Consider the following 18,607-nt stretch of genomic DNA (forward strand, 5'->3'; position numbering starts at 1 on the left):
ATAGCAATAACCTCCTGGTCCCACACTACACAGTGACAATATTTTTGCATGTAAAGGGCCTAAAATGTTTTGTTTAGAATGCAACTCCACAATAATATAAATACAAGGATTAATGTATTTGCTCAAGAAATCAGGCTGGGCTGCACCTGTATGTTGTTAAATGCCCCTCAGGTGCTGCCAATGAGGGCTCCTGCCCCCAGTACCTCAGGAATGCGGCTGGGATCCCTATAAATAGCCTCCCAGGAGGAGGGGGAGGTTAATGTTTGTGCTGCAGTCTGGTGTGAGGGAGCTGAGAGGTGCTGGAAGGGCCCTCACTATGTTCAGGATTAAAGCTTCAGAGAAAACCAGGCAGATACAGGTATTTGGTTACTGGTTGGGTGTAAATGTTTTTAGAAACAGTAAAAATTTCTGAAGTATCTTTTGGGGTTGTGTTCTTCATAAATCCACTTATGTTTTATTTAAGTAGTTACTTAGGGTGGATAGGATATTCATTAAGTTTTTCTAGCTCTGAGTTAACAATTATACAACAGTGAGGGAGAGCTAGTGAGGCTGAGTGGTCCTGGAAGTGTTGTAATGCCTGTGGGAGCAGTGCCTGAGCAGCAAAGTGAGGTAGCTCCTAGAAGAGTACAATGGGAATGTGCTTTAGGCTTAGCTCAGCCTGGGTGGTGTGGTGCCTGCTGTTGAGAAACAGATGGCTTGGTGCCTGGGGAAATGTGGGTGCTTTAAAAAGGCAGTAGAGAATCACTGTTCAAGAATGGCTTTGGGACCTTTTTGCAGAGTCCTGTCCTCCTTTTCTAGCTTGGGAGATCTTTGGGGGCCTTGGGGAAGGCTAAGGGATTGCTGAAGGGAGGCTGGTCTGCCCTGTACCTTAACATAGCAACAGACCATGATGATAAATCTCCTCCTTGCTTGGTGAGGCTGGAGGGGCAGCTGTACTGAGTTTGTGTGGTATGCTGGTGGCCTGCTCTCTGGACCGGATTTGTCAGACAATACAAATGGTCCTGGGGGATGCAGAGTCTAATCTAGGAGTGGGGAGGAGGCATTTTGTAACAGTGAGGTTGAGCCTGTGTTAGTAGCTTGGTTTGGCTTTATTTAGGCCACTTGTCAGGGTGCTTACTCTGGGGTAAACACTTGTATAACTTTCCCAAGTGGTTTGGCCCTGGGGGCTGAGCTGCCTGCCTTCCTAGGAACTCTCTGCTGGGTGTTGGGCCTGTGTTGCCTGTGCCACCCCTTCCTGAGTGATGATTAAGATGTATGGGGCTCCCAGTGCTGAATGGCAGGTAGGAGGCTGGTCCTGGTCTGCCCTGGAACATGGGCTGGGAGCTTTCTGGGCAGCCTGCCTAGCCAAAGGCCTTTTCAACTTCTGCAGGCACAGGTGTGTCTTGTGGGGCACAGTGGGCACAAAATAATGCCATGAAAAGCCTAGAAAAACAACTGGAGACAGCTGCTCTGCTAGACCTGGCATTGCATGTTACTGCTAGTATCTGTGTATTGCTTGCTATAAAGCTGTTCCCTTTCAATAAAGTTTCTAGTACCTTTTTAGAGTACAGCTGTAGCAGGCTTCTGGTTTGCATTGATTAGTAGTGGATCCACCTGGCAATGAAGGTGTTACCCTGATCAATGAATAAACATATTTTAGTCCCATTTGCTGGCACATGCAGAGCTGTTTGTGCTGGCTGTGTCAGCTGCAAGAGCACAGATGATAGCCCATCTGGCATAAACCTGCTAGGACAAAGCTTCCTCCTTCAAATAAAATACTGGAACACAACTGAATCAGCAGAGTGAACTTGCACTGATTCAGCATTTTATGTTGTCACAGTATCTCCAACCTGGTAGTAGGCACCTAAGGCCTGGATGTGAGCCTCCAGTTCCACTAAACATCAGCTCTTTAACTCATAAGAGTGCCAAGACTCTTTAGAGAAGATACTTACTGAATCAGCTGTGGGGGTCCTGCTTTGCCTTGCTCAGAGGTGGTTCTTGAGGCTTGGGGGTATTGGAAAATGAAGTCTCAAGTCCCCTGGAGCTGACATCACTAGATAGCTCACCACCTCACATACAAGGCTGCAATAAATCCTGGCCTGCACTTTGCCTGCTGTTGTCAGTCTGGTCTTCAAAACTCTGTGCAATCCTTTTTCCCACCTGCCATGCCAAGAGATGAAGAAGTAGGGAACTCTGAAGGGAAGCCACCTGGGTATTTGAAGTACACTGACACAGTGCTCAAAGTTTTCCCTTCTGTAGCTACCTGAGCAAGCTGAAGGGTATGGCCAGCAGCTAGCCCTGTGGTGTTAGAGAGTCCTGAGTAAGTTTTACAGGCAGAAATCACTTATCCTTGGTGCCTCTGCTGACTCAAGGTTGCTGGCATTTGTCTCTGGCAGTTTTCCCTCACCTCTCAAAATGACTGCAGTAGTTGCCCAGTCAGGTAGGACAGGATCCCTGGGAGATAAACCCACAGGGCTTTGTTTAAAGGAAAATGTAGGTTTTCCTGCCAATGATGAGAACCTGTGTGCAGGTGGAAAAATAAGAAAAAGAAGTTTACAAATGCATAGGGAACCAGCCTTATTTTCTTAACTTTTCTAGCTCTTTCTGACCACACATTCCAGTGCAAAGTAGCATACTCCCTCTGGAATTATTACTCACAGAGGAATGATACTGCCAAAGCGTTTGTTCTGGGAAAACAGCAGTATGAATGTGGAAAAGATTAAAATGAATGTGTTTACGTAAAAATCATCTGAAGTGAGTGCATGTGGTTCAAAACTTGGGGAAATCACATCAGAGCACATAATGCTTGGTTTGTGTCCTTTAAAAAAAAATAAAGGAAATGAGAGGGCCTCTTGTGAAAGCTGGGCTCTGGGGTAGCCCATGGGCTGGCTGGAGCAAAACAGAGGGACTCCACCGATGTCTAGCTAGGAAGGGCAGGTGGAAAGGAGGTGAGAGGTGCTGTTGCTGTGATCCTGGTGGGGGAAGAGATCATGCAGGTGTGACAGCACTGGGGGACAAAGCAGGGACAGACGATGTGCAGGAGGAGAGATCTGGCAGGCAGTGCGGCCTTCTGGAGAGAAGTTACGGCACGGGTGCAGAGCAGTTCTGGGCAGGAGAGCCAGTGGGGTGCCCCCCATGTCGCTGAGGGGGCTGTGAGCATCCCGACGGTCACCAAGGTGTTGGCGTGTGCCCCCCATGTCGCTGAGGGGGCTGTGAGTGTCCTGAGGGTCACCGAGGGGGCGGCGGGTGCCTCCCATGTCGCTGAGGGGGCTGTGAGCGTCCCGACGATCACCAAGGTGTTGGCGTGTGCCCCCCATGTCGCTGAGGGGGCTGTGAGTGTCCTGAGGGTCACCGAGGGGGCGGTGTGTGCCCACCATGTCGCTGAGGGGGCTGTGAGTGTCCTGAGGGTCACCGAGGGGGTGGCGTGTGCCCACCATGTCGCTGAGGGGGCTGTGAGTGTCCTGAGGGTCACCGAGGGGGTGGTGGGGGCCGCCCATGTCGCTGAGGGGGCTGTGAGTATCCTGAGGGTCACCGAGGTGGCGGCGCTTTCCCGCCGCTGACGGGTGCACGGCGCTTTCCCGCCGCTGGCGGGCGCCTCCCTCCCTCACGCCTTCCCGCCCTCTCTCTGGCGCGCGGCGGGTCGCGCGCCTTTCCCGCCGCTCGGCGCCCGTCAGCCGCCGGCGGCGCCGAGTTTAAAGCGGCGATGGCCGCCCTGCTGCGCCCTTCAGTGAGAGAGGGACGGCAGCCACGCCCGGGTGCGCTTTGCGGGGCTTGATGGTGGGTCTTGGGGTGGCTCCGGGGCAGAATTTGGGCTGGGGGAGGTTGTAGTGGGCAGCTGCCTCGGAGGACAGCACGGTGTTCCGGTGGAATTTCTGAGGGACAAGCTGAAACTTTGTTCGGCGGGGACAGTGTGAGCTTTACAGGGGAGAAAGCTGAAGTCACTTAGCAGGGCCAGAGAGGGGATGTTTTGTGGGTAAAACGTGAGGTAATCTATAGGGGACAAAATGAACATTTTGGAGAGAAAAGCTGAGGTAAGTTGTGGGGGATAGAGGTGACATTTTTGATGGAAGATTTCGGAGGGAAAAGCTGAGGTAAGTTGAGGGGGATAGAGGTGACTTTTGATAGAAAACTTGAGGTAATTTAGATTTTTAAAAAGACCATTTTTGGAGGGGTCAATCTGGGGTAGTTTAGAGGGGAAAAAATGAGCTTTTCTGAGGGAAAGTCTGGTGTAACTCAGACAAGAAGGAGGAAGGATTTTTAACAGAAAACCTGGGATAACTTAGAGGGGGCAGAGGTGACATTTTTAGCTGAAAAGCTCAGGTAATTTAGAGGTGATGAAACAAGCAATTTTGTAGGAAAATCTGAGGAACCTCAAAATGGACAGGGTAAGCATTATTGAAGGAAAAGCTTAAGTTTCTTAAGGGGGACAGAAACAGTATTTTTGAGAGGCAAGTTTGAGGTAACTGAGAGGATAGGGAGAACTCCATCATTTATCAGAGTAATATTGAGGATAATTAGGATGGGGTGAACATGTTCGAGGGCAACATCTGAGGTACTTTACGGCAGACATTAGCAGCATTCTTGTGGGAGAAACTACAATGTTGCAACGTGCTGAAAGTAACAGAAAGGATTATTTTTGCAGGCCATGATGAATGAGCATACTGGATTTGTGTAGTTGTGTTGGTTCTAAGCACTAAGGTGCAGGAGGGATGAAAAGAGGGTCACGGAGAGGGATTTTAATGAAAACAAATCATTCTCATTGGGATTGACTCAAAATGATAACTTAGCAATGTTATTTTACATTATATAGAGTTCTGAATCATAAGTTCAGCAGAAATTCATGGACATAAACTTCTTGGAGGAAGGGAGAAGGATCAACCAGTACTTGATGGTGATTTCAGCAAGAGTTTTTCCTGCAGTAAATGAGCTGGAGGGGTGGAGAGAGAGAGAGAATGGGACTGGGAAAAAAAGGAGAGGAGGATGCAGGAAGCAAAAATTGCCCTTCATATGGGTTAAAGAGGGAACACACAATGAAAGGAGCGGTGCTGGAACAGGCAGTCCTTCTATAGGAACAGCAATTGGCAGCTGGTGCTTCCGAGGCCTCACTGTGTTGTTCTCCTTCCTCGGCAGCCACCAGCAGAGAAGAAAGAAGAAGAAAGGCGTCGTGTGGAACGGCGAGGCAAGAGCGAGCGAGAAGAGGAGCGGCGGCAGCAGGCTGAAGAGCGGGCACGAGAGCGGCGCTCTGGGCAAAGGCACCTCGCGGTCACGTGAGAGCGCGGCGGGCACCTTTGGGGTGCCCCGGCTGGCTTTGCGCTGGGCGACCTCCCTGTAACCAGGGCTTGGTCTTTGCTTTTGCTGTCGTCGGCCTTTTGCCGTCTTGCTCCATTGGCTGCCCGGAGACTGGGGCGACCCTGTAAGGAGGGTGAGCGCCGCCGTCTCCGCACCCGAGGGGGGAAACGGAGCTCGCTGGACCCCGAGCCCCCCCTGTAAGCAGGGGAGGGCTGTTTCCCCAGCCCCGGCGGCTTTCTGCCTGCTGGCGGCCTGGCCAGCGTGACCCCCCGGAGTCGGGGCGCGTCACGGCATTTGCCCCTTGGCCCCCCGTGAAGCCCCTTGGCGTGTTGAGAGGCCCCTGTGGTGTCCACGCAGCCCCGGGGGCGGGTCTGAGGCTCTGCTCTCCTGCTCGGCGGTAGGGATGGCTCCCCACACAGTGGCTGCGCAGAGCTTGCTCCCTCTTCTGGGAAGTTCTCCTTGTCCCTGTATGTGTGTGTGTGTGTGTCTGCATCCATGTGAGCGAGTGAATGAGCTGCTTGTTTAGGCCAGTGTTAATATTGCTGCAGCGTACTTAGCCTAAACTTCCCAGGAGGGAAAGAGGGGCTCTGCACAGCAACAGGGGGTCCCCTCGGAGGCCGCGAGCGGAGGGGGAGCCCGGGCTTTGCCCCTCCTTTCCCAGGACGGAGCGAAGCCGCTTAGTCGTAGCGTGGGCAACGCGACCCGCCTGTAGCCAGGGCCTGGGTCTCTGCCTGCGTGGCTGCCCGTCCCGCTGGCGCCCTGCCAGCGTGTGTCACGAGCCGTGGAGCCCTCTGTCCCCAGGAGCAGCCCCAGGTCCCTGTAAGCAGGGCTGGGGAGGCTGCTCTAGCCAGCCCCCAGGAACGAGCCCTCCCTGGCCCTTTAGAAGGGTGCAGGTTGAGGAAGTGCTGTTTTGGCGCCGCTTTTGGCCGGGGTGACCTCCCCGCGGTTGGGGTCGAGGTCGCTCCCTGGGCTCCTGAAGACGTGGTGGTGGTGGTGGTGGTGTGCTGCAGCCAGGAGGGCCGGCCCGTAAGTGGGGCGCAGGCCGGAGCCTCGGGCTCCGTGGGGCTGGTTGGGAGGGCCGAGGCGAGGCGGAGCGCCCCGTAAGCGGGGCTGTGCGCGTCCCCCGCGCTCGGCGGGAGGTGCTTGGAGGGGCCCCCCTGTAATCAGGCGGGTCGCTCTGGCCCCGGCCTTTCAGAGGCGTTGGGGCCAGGGTGTGGGGGGCCGGGCGGGTGCCCCCCCTGTGCTCGGGGCTGGGGCCGCGGCCCCCCCGGCCTTTGGCCGTGAAGCTCCACCGCCTGGCTGTCGAGTCTCGTTCCTGTTGCTGCGGGGGAAGGCCGAGCTCTGTGGCTTCCTGGGTGTCGACCCGCCTGTAATCAGGGTCCGGGTCTGGGAGCCTTTTGCTCCGCTGGCAGCCTGTGTGGGGCGACCGGCCCCGTTAGCGGGGTGCGGGTCAGGGTGCCCCTGAAGCGGAGAGAAGGAGCCTCCGCGGGCCTTTGGGACCAGGGCTGCCCTGTAAGTCAGGGCCCGGCCAGTCCCGGGCGCTTTGCAGTCCAGGCGGCGGCTCGAGCCCCCTGTAAGCAGGGGCGCAGCCTCTTTGGCCGCCGCTTTGCATGCCCAGCTCCGTTTGCCCAGGGCGCCCGGCTGCGGGCCCGGCTCCGGCCCCGGCGGGACGTCTGCTGCGCGTCGCTGTGGTGAGAGGAGCTGAAGTAGGAGGGTTTGGTGGAGGTGGGGGCTCGGTGGGCGGTGCCCTGGGGAGGAGCTCCCTCGGGGTGGGGTCGGGGTCCCCGTTTCCTCGAGGCGGAGGAGTTGGCGCTTCCGAGGCCTCACTGTGTTGTTCTCCTTCCTCGGCAGCCGCCAGCAGAGAAGAAAGAAGAAGAAAGGCGTCGTGTGGAACGGCGAGGCAAGAGCGAGCGAGAAGAGGAGCGGCGGCAGCAGGCTGAAGAGCGGGCACGAGAGCGGCGCTCTGGGCAAAGGCACCTCGCGGTCACGTGAGAGCGCGGCGGGCACCTTTGGGGTGCCCCGGCTGGCTTTGCGCTGGGCGACCTCCCTGTAAGCAGGGCTCGGTCTTTGCTTTTGCTGTCGTCGGCCTTTTGCCGTCTTGCTCCGTTGGCTGCCCGGAGAGTGGGGCGACCCTGTAAGGAGGGTGAGCGCCGCCGTCTCCGCACCCGAGGGGGGAAACGGAGCTCGCTGGACCCCGAGCCCCCCCTGTAAGCAGGGGAGGGCTGTTTCCCCAGCCCTGGCGGCTTTCTGCCTGCTGGCGGCCTGGCCAGCGTGACCCCCGGAGTCGGGGCGTGTCACGGCATTTGCCCCTTGGCGTGTTGAGAGGCCCCTGTGGTGTCCACGCAGCCCCGGGGGCGGGTCTGAGGCTCTGCTCTCCTGCTCGGCGGTAGGGATGGCTCCCCAGACGGTGGCTGCGCGGAGCTCGCTCCCTCTTCTGGGAAGCGGTGTGCGTGTGCCCCTGTCCGTGTCGGTGCGAGTGAGCGAGCGAGCGTGTCCTTTAGGTCCCCCTTAAAATCGCTGCAGCTTAGCTTAGCTTAGCTTAGCTTAGGCTTCCCAGGAGGGAAAGAGGGGCTCTGCGCAGCAACAGGGGGTCCCCTCGGAGGCCGCGAGCGGAGGGGGAGCCCGGGCTTTGCCCCTCCTTTCCCAGGACGGAGCGAAGCCGCTTAGTCGTAGCGTGGGCAACGCGACCCGCCTGTAGCCAGGGCCTGGGTCTCTGCCTGCGTGGCTGCCCGTCCCGCTGGCGCCCTGCCAGCGTGTGTCACGAGCCGTGGAGCCCTCTGTCCCCAGGAGCAGCCCCAGGTCCCTGTAAGCAGGGCTGGGGAGGCTGCTCTAGCCAGCCCCCAGGAACGAGCCCTCCCTGGCCCTTTAGAAGGGTGCAGGTTGAGGAAGTGCTGTTTTGGCGCCGCTTTTGGCCGGGGTGACCTCCCCGCGGTTGGGGTCGAGGTCGCTCCCTGGGCTCCTGAAGACGTGGTGGTGGTGGTGTGCTGCAGCCAGGAGGGCCGGCCCGTAAGTGGGGCGCAGGCCGGAGCCTCGGGCTCCGTGGGGCTGGTTGGGAGGGCCGAGGCGAGGCGGAGTGCCCCGTAAGCGGGGCTGTGTGCGTCCCCCGCGCTCGGCGGGAGGTGCTTGGAGGGGCCCCCCTGTAATCAGGCGGGTCGCTCTGGCCCCGGCCTTTCAGAGGCGTTGGGGCCAGGGTGTGGGGGGCCGGGCGGGTGCCCCCCCTGTGCTCGGGGCTGGGGCCGCGGCCCCCCCGGCCTTTGGCCGTGAAGCTCCACCGCCTGGCTGTCGAGTCTCGTTCCTGTTGCTGCGGGGGAAGGCCGAGCTCTGTGGCTTCCTGGGTGTCGACCCGCCTGTAATCAGGGTCCGGGTCTGGGAGCCTTTTGCTCCGCTGGCAGCCTGTGTGGGGCGACCGGCCCCGTTAGCGGGGTGCGGGTCAGGGTGCCCCTGAAGCGGAGAGAAGGAGCCTCCGCGGGCCTTTGGGACCAGGGCTGCCCTGTAAGTCAGGGCCCGGCCAGTCCCGGGCGCTTTGCAGTCCAGGCGGCGGCTCGAGCCCCCTGTAAGCAGGGGCGCAGCCTCTTTGGCCGCCGCTTTGCATGCCCAGCTCCGTTTGCCCAGGGCGCCCGGCTGCGGGCCCGGCTCCGGCCCCGGCGGGACGTCTGCTGCGCGTCGCTGTGGTGAGAGGAGCTGAAGTAGGAGGGTTTGGTGGAGGTGGGGGCTCGGCGGGCGGTGCCCTGGGGAGGAGCTCCCTCGGGGTGGGGTCGGGGTCCCCGTTTCCTCGAGGCGGAGGAGTTGGCGCTTCCGAGGCCTCACTGTGTTGTTCTCCTTCCTCGGCAGCCGCCAGCAGAGAAGAAAGAAGAAGAAAGGCGTCGTGTGGAACGGCGAGGCAAGAGCGAGCGAGAAGAGGAGCGGCGGCGGCGGGCTGAAGAGCGGGCACGAGAGCGGCGCTCTGGGCAAAGGCACCTCGCGGTCACGTGAGAGCGCGGCGGGCACCTTTGGGGTGCCCCGGCTGGCTTTGCGCTGGGCGACCTCCCTGTAAGCAGGGCTCGGTCTTTGCTTTTGCTGTCGTCGGCCTTTTGCCGTCTTGCTCCGTCGGCTGCCCGGAGAGTGGGGCGACCCTGTAAGGAGGGTGAGCGCCGCCGTCTCCGCACCCGAGGGGGGAAACGGAGCTCGCTGGACCCCGAGCCCCCCCTGTAAGCAGGGGAGGGCTGTTTCCCCAGCCCCGGCGGCTTTCTGCCTGCTGGCGGCCTGGCCAGCGTGACCCCCGGAGTCGGGGCGTGTCACGGCATTTGCCCCTTGGCGTGTTGAGAGGCCCCTGTGGTGTCCACGCAGCCCCGGGGGCGGGTCTGAGGCTCTGCTCTCCTGCTCGGCGGTAGGGATGGCTCCCCAGACGGTGGCTGCGCGGAGCTCGCTCCCTCTTCTGGGAAGCGGTGTGCGTGTGCCCCTGTCCGTGTCGGTGCGAGTGAGCGAGCGAGCGTGTCCTTTAGGTCCCCCTTAAAATCGCTGCAGCTTAGCTTAGCTTAGCTTAGGCTTCCCAGGAGGGAAAGAGGGGCTCTGCGCAGCAACAGGGGGTCCCCTCGGAGGCCGCGAGCGGAGGGGGAGCCCGGGCTTTGCCCCTCCTTTCCCAGGACGGAGCGAAGCCGCTTAGTCGTAGCGTGGGCAACGCGACCCGCCTGTAGCCAGGGCCTGGGTCTCTGCCTGCGTGGCTGCCCGTCCCGCTGGCGCCCTGCCAGCGTGTGTCACGAGCCGTGGAGCCCTCTGTCCCCAGGAGCAGCCCCAGGTCCCTGTAAGCAGGGCTGGGGAGGCTGCTCTAGCCAGCCCCCAGGAACGAGCCCTCCCTGGCCCTTTAGAAGGGTGCAGGTTGAGGAAGTGCTGTTTTGGCGCCGCTTTTGGCCGGGGTGACCTCCCCGCGGTTGGGGTCGAGGTCGCTCCCTGGGCTCCTGAAGACGTGGTGGTGGTGGTGGTGGTGTGCTGCAGCCAGGAGGGCCGGCCCGTAAGTGGGGCGCAGGCCGGAGCCTCGGGCTCCGTGGGGCTGGTTGGGAGGGCCGAGGCGAGGCGGAGCGCCCCGTAAGCGGGGCTGTGCGCGTCCCCCGCGCTCGGCGGGAGGTGCTTGGAGGGGCCCCCCTGTAATCAGGCGGGTCGCTCTGGCCCCGGCCTTTCAGAGGCGTTGGGGCCAGGGTGTGGGGGGCCGGGCGGGTGCCCCCCCTGTGCTCGGGGCTGGGGCCGCGGCCCCCCCGGCCTTTGGCCGTGAAGCTCCACCGCCTGGCTGTCGAGTCTCGTTCCTGTTGCTGCGGGGGAAGGCCGAGCTCTGTGGCTTCCTGGGTGTCGACCCGCCTGTAATCAGGGTCCGGGTCTGGGAGCCTTTTGCTCCGCTGGCAGCCTGTGTGGGGCGACCGGCCCCGTTAGCGGGGTGCGGGTCAGGGTGCCCCTGAAGCGGAGAGAAGGAGCCTCCGCGGGCCTTTGGGACCAGGGCTGCCCTGTAAGTCAGGGCCCGGCCAGTCCCGGGCGCTTTGCAGTCCAGGCGGCGGCTCGAGCCCCCTGTAAGCAGGGGCGCAGCCTCTTTGGCCGCCGCTTTGCATGCCCAGCTCCGTTTGCCCAGGGCGCCCGGCTGCGGGCCCGGCTCCGGCCCCGGCGGGACGTCTGCTGCGCGTCGCTGTGGTGAGAGGAGCTGAAGTAGGAGGGTTTGGTGGAGGTGGGGGCTCGGCGGGCGGTGCCCTGGGGAGGAGCTCCCTCAGGGTGGGGTCGGGGTCCCCGTTTCCTCGAGGCGGAGGAGTTGGCGCTTCCGAGGCCTCACTGTGTTGTTCTCCTTCCTCGGCAGCCGCCAGCAGAGAAGAAAGAAGAAGAAAGGCGTCGTGTGGAACGGCGAGGCAAGAGCGAGCGAGAAGAGGAGCGGCGGCGGGCTGAAGAGCAGGCACGAGAGCGGCGCTCTGGGCAAAGGCACCTCGCGGTCACGTGAGAGCGCGGCGGGCACCTTTGGGGTGCCCCGGCTGGCTTTGCGCTGGGCGACCTCCCTGTAAGCAGGGCTCGGTCTTTGCTTTTGCTGTCGTCGGCCTTTTGCCGTCTTGCTCCGTTGGCTGCCCGGAGAGTGGGGCGACCCTGTAAGGAGGGTGAGCGCCGCCGTCTCCGCACCCGAGGGGGGAAACGGAGCTCGCTGGACCCCGAGCCCCCCCTGTAAGCAGGGGAGGGCTGTTTCCCCAGCCCCGGCGGCTTTCTGCCTGCTGGCGGCCTGGCCAGCGTGACCCCCGGAGTCGGGGCGTGTCACGGCATTTGCCCCTTGGCGTGTTGAGAGGCCCCTGTGGTGTCCACGCAGCCCCGGGGGCGGGTCTGAGGCTCTGCTCTCCTGCTCGGCGGTAGGGATGGCTCCCCAGACGGTGGCTGCGCGGAGCTCGCTCCCTCTTCTGGGAAGCGGTGTGCGTGTGCCCCTGTCCGTGTCGGTGCGAGTGAGCGAGCGAGCGTGTCCTTTAGGTCCCCCTTAAAATCGCTGCAGCTTAGCTTAGCTTAGCTTAGGCTTCCCAGGAGGGAAAGAGGGGCTCTGCGCAGCAACAGGGGGTCCCCTCGGAGGCCGCGAGCGGAGGGGGAGCCCGGGCTTTGCCCCTCCTTTCCCAGGACGGAGCGAAGCCGCTTAGTCGTAGCGTGGGCAACGCGACCCGCCTGTAGCCAGGGCCTGGGTCTCTGCCTGCGTGGCTGCCCGTCCCGCTGGCGCCCTGCCAGCGTGTGTCACGAGCCGTGGAGCCCTCTGTCCCCAGGAGCAGCCCCAGGTCCCTGTAAGCAGGGCTGGGGAGGCTGCTCTAGCCAGCCCCCAGGAACGAGCCCTCCCTGGCCCTTTAGAAGGGTGCAGGTTGAGGAAGTGCTGTTTTGGCGCTGCTTTTGGCCGGGGTGACCTCCCCGCGGTTGGGGTCGAGGTCGCTCCCTGGGCTCCTGAAGACGTGGTGGTGGTGGTGTGCTGCAGCCAGGAGGGCCGGCCCGTAAGTGGGGCGCAGGCCGGAGCCTCGGGCTCCGTGGGGCTGGTTGGGAGGGCCGAGGCGAGGCGGAGCGCCCCGTAAGCGGGGCTGTGCGCGTCCCCCGCGCTCGGCGGGAGGTGCTTGGAGGGGCCCCCCTGTAATCAGGCGGGTCGCTCTGGCCCCGGCCTTTCAGAGGCGTTGGGGCCAGGGTGTGGGGGGCCGGGCGGGTGCCCCCCCTGTGCTCGGGGCTGGGGCCGCGGCCCCCCCGGCCTTTGGCCGTGAAGCTCCACCGCCTGGCTGTCGAGTCTCGTTCCTGTTGCTGCGGGGGAAGGCCGAGCTCTGTGGCTTCCTGGGTGTCGACCCGCCTGTAATCAGGGTCCGGGTCTGGGAGCCTTTTGCTCCGCTGGCAGCCTGTGTGGGGCGACCGGCCCCGTTAGCGGGGTGCGGGTCAGGGTGCCCCTGAAGCGGAGAGAAGGAGCCTCCGCGGGCCTTTGGGACCAGGGCTGCCCTGTAAGTCAGGGCCCGGCCAGTCCCGGGCGCTTTGCAGTCCAGGCGGCGGCTCAAGCCCCCTGTAAGCAGGGGCGCAGCCTCTTTGGCCGCCGCTTTGCATGCCCAGCTCCGTTTGCCCAGGGCGCCCGGCTGCGGGCCCGGCTCCGGCCCCGGCGGGACGTCTGCTGCGCGTCGCTGTGGTGAGAGGAGCTGAAGTAGGAGGGTTTGGTGGAGGTGGGGGCTCGGCGGGCGGTGCCCTGGGGAGGAGCTCCCTCGGGGTGGGGTCGGGGTCCCCGTTTCCTCGAGGCGGAGGAGTTGGCGCTTCCGAGGCCTCACTGTGTTGTTCTCCTTCCTCGGCAGCCGCCAGCAGAGAAGAAAGAAGAAGAAAGGCGTCGTGTGGAACGGCGAGGCAAGAGCGAGCGAGAAGAGGAGCGGCGGCGGCGGCGGGCTGAAGAGCGGGCACGAGAGCGGCGCTCTGGGCAAAGGCACCTCGCGGTCACGTGAGAGCGCGGCGGGCACCTTTGGGGTGCCCCGGCTGGCTTTGCGCTGGGCGACCTCCCTGTAAGCAGGGCTCGGTCTTTGCTTTTGCTGTCGTCGGCCTTTTGCCGTCTTGCTCCGTCGGCTGCCCGGAGAGTGGGGCGACCCTGTAAGGAGGGTGAGCGCCGCCGTCTCCGCACCCGAGGGGGGAAACGGAGCTCGCTGGACCCCGAGCCCCCCCTGTAAGCAGGGGAGGGCTGTTTCCCCAGCCCCGGCGGCTTTCTGCCTGCTGGCGGCCTGGCCAGCGTGACCCCCGGAGTCGGGGCGTGTCACGGCATTTGCCCCTTGGCGTGTTGAGAGGCCCCTGTGGTGTCCACGCAGCCCCGGGGGCGGGTCTGAGGCTCTGCTCTCCTGCTCGGCGGTAGGGATGGCTCCCCAGACGGTGGCTGCGCGGAGCTCGCTCCCTCTTCTGGGAAGCGGTGTGCGTGTGCCCCTGTCCGTGTCGGTGCGAGTGAGCGAGCGAGCGTGTCCTTTAGGTCCCCCTTAAAATCGCTGCAGCTTAGCTTAGCTTAGCTTAGGCTTCCCAGGAGGGAAAGAGGGGCTCTGCGCAGCAACAGGGGGTCCCCTCGGAGGCCGCGAGCGGAGGGGGAGCCCGGGCTTTGCCCCTCCTTTCCCAGGACGGAGCGAAGCCGCTTAGTCGTAGCGTGGGCAACGCGACCCGCCTGTAGCCAGGGCCTGGGTCTCTGCCTGCGTGGCTGCCCGTCCCGCTGGCGCCCTGCCAGCGTGTGTCACGAGCCGTGGAGCCCTCTGTCCCCAGGAGCAGCCCCAGGTCCCTGTAAGCAGGGCTGGGGAGGCTGCTCTAGCCAGCCCCCAGGAACGAGCCCTCCCTGGCCCTTTAGAAGGGTGCAGGTTGAGGAAGTGCTGTTTTGGCGCCGCTTTTGGCCGGGGTGACCTCCCCGCGGTTGGGGTCGAGGTCGCTCCCTGGGCTCCTGAAGACGTGGTGGTGGTGGTGGTGGTGTGCTGCAGCCAGGAGGGCCGGCCCGTAAGTGGGGCGCAGGCCGGAGCCTCGGGCTCCGTGGGGCTGGTTGGGAGGGCCGAGGCGAGGCGGAGCGCCCCGTAAGCGGGGCTGTGCGCGTCCCCCGCGCTCGGCGGGAGGTGCTTGGAGGGGACCCCCTGTAATCAGGCGGGTCGCTCTGGCCCCGGCCTTTCAGAGGCGTTGGGGCCAGGGTGTGGGGGGCCGGGCGGGTGCCCCCCCTGTGCTCGGGGCTGGGGCCGCGGCCCCCCCGGCCTTTGGCCGTGAAGCTCCACCGCCTGGCTGTCGAGTCTCGTTCCTGTTGCTGCGGGGGAAGGCCGAGCTCTGTGGCTTCCTGGGTGTCGACCCGCCTGTAATCAGGGTCCGGGTCTGGGAGCCTTTTGCTCCGCTGGCAGCCTGTGTGGGGCGACCGGCCCCGTTAGCGGGGTGCGGGTCAGGGTGCCCCTGAAGCGGAGAGAAGGAGCCTCCGCGGGCCTTTGGGACCAGGGCTGCCCTGTAAGTCAGGGCCCGGCCAGTCCCGGGCGCTTTGCAGTCCAGGCGGCGGCTCGAGCCCCCTGTAAGCAGGGGCGCAGCCTCTTTGGCCGCCGCTTTGCATGCCCAGCTCCGTTTGCCCAGGGCGCCCGGCTGCGGGCCCGGCTCCGGCCCCGGCGGGACGTCTGCTGCGCGTCGCTGTGGTGAGAGGAGCTGAAGTAGGAGGGTGTGGTGGAGGTGGGGGCTCGGCGGGCGGTGCCCTGGGGAGGAGCTCCCTCAGGGTGGGGTCGGGGTCCCCGTTTCCTCGAGGCGGAGGAGTTGGCGCTTCCGAGGCCTCACTGTGTTGTTCTCCTTCCTCGGCAGCCGCCAGCAGAGAAGAAAGAAGAAGAAAGGCGTCGTGTGGAACGGCGAGGCAAGAGCGAGCGAGAAGAGGAGCGGCGGCGGCGGCAGGGCTGAAGAGCGGGCACGAGAGCGGCGCTCTGGGCAAAGGCACCTCGCGGTCACGTGAGAGCGCGGCGGGCACCTTTGGGGTGCCCCGGCTGGCTTTGCGCTGGGCGACCTCCCTGTAAGCAGGGCTCGGTCTTTGCTTTTGCTGTCGTCGGCCTTTTGCCGTCTTGCTCCGTTGGCGGCCCGGAGAGTGGGGCGACCCTGTAAGGAGGGTGAGCGCCGCCGTCTCCGCACCCGAGGGGGGAAACGGAGCTCGCTGGACCCCGAGCCCCCCCTGTAAGCAGGGGAGGGCTGTTTCCCCAGCCCCGGCGGCTTTCTGCCTGCTGGCGGCCTGGCCAGCGTGACCCCCGGAGTCGGGGCGTGTCACGGCATTTGCCCCTTGGCGTGTTGAGAGGCCCCTGTGGTGTCCACGCAGCCCCGGGGGCGGGTCTGAGGCTCTGCTCTCCTGCTCGGCGGTAGGGATGGCTCCCCAGACGGTGGCTGCGCGGAGCTCGCTCCCTCTTCTGGGAAGCGGTGTGCGTGTGCCCCTGTCCGTGTCGGTGCGAGTGAGCGAGCGAGCGTGTCCTTTAGGTCCCCCTTAAAATCGCTGCAGCTTAGCTTAGCTTAGCTTAGGCTTCCCAGGAGGGAAAGAGGGGCTCTGCGCAGCAACAGGGGGTCCCCTCGGAGGCCGCGAGCGGAGGGGGAGCCCGGGCTTTGCCCCTCCTTTCCCAGGACGGAGCGAAGCCGCTTAGTCGTAGCGTGGGCAACGCGACCCGCCTGTAGCCAGGGCCTGGGTCTCTGCCTGCGTGGCTGCCCGTCCCGCTGGCGCCCTGCCAGCGTGTGTCACGAGCCGTGGAGCCCTCTGTCCCCAGGAGCAGCCCCAGGTCCCTGTAAGCAGGGCTGGGGAGGCTGCTCTAGCCAGCCCCCAGGAACGAGCCCTCCCTGGCCCTTTAGAAGGGTGCAGGTTGAGGAAGTGCTGTTTTGGCGCCGCTTTTGGCCGGGGTGACCTCCCCGCGGTTGGGGTCGAGGTCGCTCCCTGGGCTCCTGAAGACGTGGTGGTGGTGGTGGTGGTGTGCTGCAGCCAGGAGGGCCGGCCCGTAAGTGGGGCGCAGGCCGGAGCCTCGGGCTCCGTGGGGCTGGTTGGGAGGGCCGAGGCGAGGCGGAGCGCCCCGTAAGCGGGGCTGTGCGCGTCCCCCGCGCTCGGCGGGAGGTGCTTGGAGGGGACCCCCTGTAATCAGGCGGGTCGCTCTGGCCCCGGCCTTTCAGAGGCGTTGGGGCCAGGGTGTGGGGGGCCGGGCGGGTGCCCCCCCTGTGCTCGGGGCTGGGGCCGCGGCCCCCCCGGCCTTTGGCCGTGAAGCTCCACCGCCTGGCTGTCGAGTCTCGTTCCTGTTGCTGCGGGGGAAGGCCGAGCTCTGTGGCTTCCTGGGTGTCGACCCGCCTGTAATCAGGGTCCGGGTCTGGGAGCCTTTTGCTCCGCTGGCAGCCTGTGTGGGGCGACCGGCCCCGTTAGCGGGGTGCGGGTCAGGGTGCCCCTGAAGCGGAGAGAAGGAGCCTCCGCGGGCCTTTGGGACCAGGGCTGCCCTGTAAGTCAGGGCCCGGCCAGTCCCGGGCGCTTTGCAGTCCAGGCGGCGGCTCGAGCCCCCTGTAAGCAGGGGCGCAGCCTCTTTGGCCGCCGCTTTGCATGCCCAGCTCCGTTTGCCCAGGGCGCCCGGCTGCGGGCCCGGCTCCGGCCCCGGCGGGACGTCTGCTGCGCGTCGCTGTGGTGAGAGGAGCTGAAGTAGGAGGGTTTGGTGGAGGTGGGGGCTCGGCGGGCGGTGCCCTGGGGAGGAGCTCCCTCAGGGGTGGGGTCGGGGTCCCCGTTTCCTCGAGGCGGAGGAGTTGGCGCTTCCGAGGCCTCACTGTGTTGTTCTCCTTCCTCGGCAGCCGCCAGCAGAGAAGAAAGAAGAAGAAAGGCGTCGTGTGGAACGGCGAGGCAAGAGCGAGCGAGAAGAGGAGCGGCGGCGGCGGCGGGCTGAAGAGCGGGCACGAGAGCGGCGCTCTGGGCAAAGGCACCTCGCGGTCACGTGAGAGCGCGGCGGGCACCTTTGGGGTGCCCCGGCTGGCTTTGCGCTGGGCGACCTCCCTGTAAGCAGGGCTCGGTCTTTGCTTTTGCTGTCGTCGGCCTTTTGCCGTCTTGCTCCGTTGGCTGCCCGGAGAGTGGGGCGACCCTGTAAGGAGGGTGAGCGCCGCCGTCTCCGCACCCGAGGGGGGAAACGGAGCTCGCTGGACCCCGAGCCCCCCCTGTAAGCAGGGGAGGGCTGTTTCCCCAGCCCCGGCGGCTTTCTGCCTGCTGGCGGCCTGGCCAGCGTGACCCCCGGAGTCGGGGCGTGTCACGGCATTTGCCCCTTGGCGTGTTGAGAGGCCCCTGTGGTGTCCACGCAGCCCCGGGGGCGGGTCTGAGGCTCTGCTCTCCTGCTCGGCGGTAGGGATGGCTCCCCAGACGGTGGCTGCGCGGAGCCGCTCCCTCTTCTGGGAAGCGGTGTGCGTGTGCCCCTGTCCGTGTCGGTGCGAGTGAGCGAGCGAGCGTGTCCTTTAGGTCCCCCTTAAAATCGCTGCAGCTTAGCTTAGCTTAGCTTAGCTTAGGCTTCCCAGGAGGGAAAGAGGGGCTCTGCGCAGCAACAGGGGGTCCCCTCGGAGGCCGCGAGCGGAGGGGGAGCCCGGGCTTTGCCCCTCCTTTCCCAGGACGGAGCGAAGCCGCTTAGTCGTAGCGTGGGCAACGCGACCCGCCTGTAGCCAGGGCCTGGGTCTCTGCCTGCGTGGCTGCCCGTCCCGCTGGCGCCCTGCCAGCGTGTGTCACGAGCCGTGGAGCCCTCTGTCCCCAGGAGCAGCCCCAGGTCCCTGTAAGCAGGGCTGGGGAGGCTGCTCTAGCCAGCCCCCAGGAACGAGCCCTCCCTGGCCCTTTAGAAGGGTGCAGGTTGAGGAAGTGCTGTTTTGGCGCCGCTTTTGGCCGGGGTGACCTCCCCGCGGTTGGGGTCGAGGTCGCTCCCTGGGCTCCTGAAGACGCGGTGGTGGTGGTGGTGGTGTGCTGCAGCCAGGAGGGCCGGCCCGTAAGTGGGGCGCAGGCCGGAGCCTCGGGCTCCGTGGGGCTGGTTGGGAGGGCCGAGGCGAGGCGGAGCGCCCCGTAAGCGGGGCTGTGCGCGTCCCCCGCGCTCGGCGGGAGGTGCTTGGAGGGGACCCCCTGTAATCAGGCGGGTCGCTCTGGCCCCGGCCTTTCAGAGGCGTTGGGGCCAGGGTGTGGGGGGCCGGGCGGGTGCCCCCCCTGTGCTCGGGGCTGGGGCCGCGGCCCCCCCGGCCTTTGGCCGTGAAGCTCCACCGCCTGGCTGTCGAGTCTCGTTCCTGTTGCTGCGGGGGAAGGCCGAGCTCTGTGGCTTCCTGGGTGTCGACCCGCCTGTAATCAGGGTCCGGGTCTGGGAGCCTTTTGCTCCGCTGGCAGCCTGTGTGGGGCGACCGGCCCCGTTAGCGGGGTGCG

General features: G+C 64.4%; 2 protein-coding genes across 5 annotated transcripts; both read left to right on the plus strand.

The window, feature by feature from the left end:
• Nucleotides 1–291: 291 nt before the first annotated feature.
• LOC137673472 (leucine-rich repeat-containing protein 59-like) lies at nt 292–11,161 on the plus strand. Of its 4 annotated transcripts, none has more exons than XM_068418289.1 (5): nt 292–358; nt 5,110–5,246; nt 7,120–8,939; nt 9,100–10,920; nt 11,081–11,161. In XM_068418289.1, exons 1-3 carry the CDS (start codon nt 317–319, stop codon nt 7,319–7,321), a joined length of 381 nt encoding a protein of 126 aa, XP_068274390.1. In that variant the 5' UTR covers nt 292–316; the 3' UTR covers nt 7,322–8,939; nt 9,100–10,920; nt 11,081–11,161. The 4 variants fall into 4 exon arrangements, with proteins under 4 accessions (XP_068274390.1, XP_068274392.1, XP_068274391.1 ...); XM_068418291.1 differs by having other exon boundaries at nt 9,100–9,236; nt 11,081–11,151; XM_068418290.1 differs by having other exon boundaries at nt 9,100–9,297; nt 11,081–11,150.
• LOC137673393 (uncharacterized) lies at nt 7,661–17,580 on the plus strand. The gene is made up of 9 exons (XM_068418146.1): nt 7,661–7,744; nt 8,881–8,939; nt 9,100–9,236; nt 10,779–10,920; nt 11,081–11,275; nt 12,488–12,892; nt 13,053–13,253; nt 15,037–15,177; nt 17,023–17,580. The coding sequence occupies exons 1-9, from the start codon at nt 7,661–7,663 to the stop codon at nt 17,225–17,227; spliced, it is 1,569 nt and encodes a 522-aa protein (XP_068274247.1). The 3' UTR covers nt 17,228–17,580.
• Nucleotides 17,581–18,607: the final 1,027 nt, after the last annotated feature.

Source organism: Nyctibius grandis, chromosome 25 (assembly GCF_013368605.1).
Source record: "Nyctibius grandis isolate bNycGra1 chromosome 25, bNycGra1.pri, whole genome shotgun sequence".
NCBI lineage: Eukaryota > Metazoa > Chordata > Aves > Nyctibiiformes > Nyctibiidae > Nyctibius > Nyctibius grandis.

Bases quoted from the DNA above. Each gene is read 5' to 3' on its own strand.
- LOC137673393 (XM_068418146.1), top strand. From the start codon at position 7,661: ATGGCTCCCCAGACGGTGGCTGCGCGGAGCTCGCTCCCTCTTCTGGGA. The intron at 9,237-10,778 runs GTGAGAGCGCGG...GGCGCTTTGCAG, and splicing joins CAAAGGCACCTCGCGGTCAC to TCCAGGCGGCGGCTCGAGCC. The intron at 13,254-15,036 runs GTAAGCAGGGCT...CTTCCTCGGCAG, and splicing joins TTGCGCTGGGCGACCTCCCT to CCGCCAGCAGAGAAGAAAGA.
- LOC137673472 (XM_068418289.1), top strand. From the start codon at position 317: ATGTTCAGGATTAAAGCTTCAGAGAAAACCAGGCAGATACAG. The intron at 359-5,109 runs GTATTTGGTTAC...CTTCCTCGGCAG, and splicing joins AGAAAACCAGGCAGATACAG to CCACCAGCAGAGAAGAAAGA. The intron at 5,247-7,119 runs GTGAGAGCGCGG...CTTCCTCGGCAG, and splicing joins CAAAGGCACCTCGCGGTCAC to CCGCCAGCAGAGAAGAAAGA.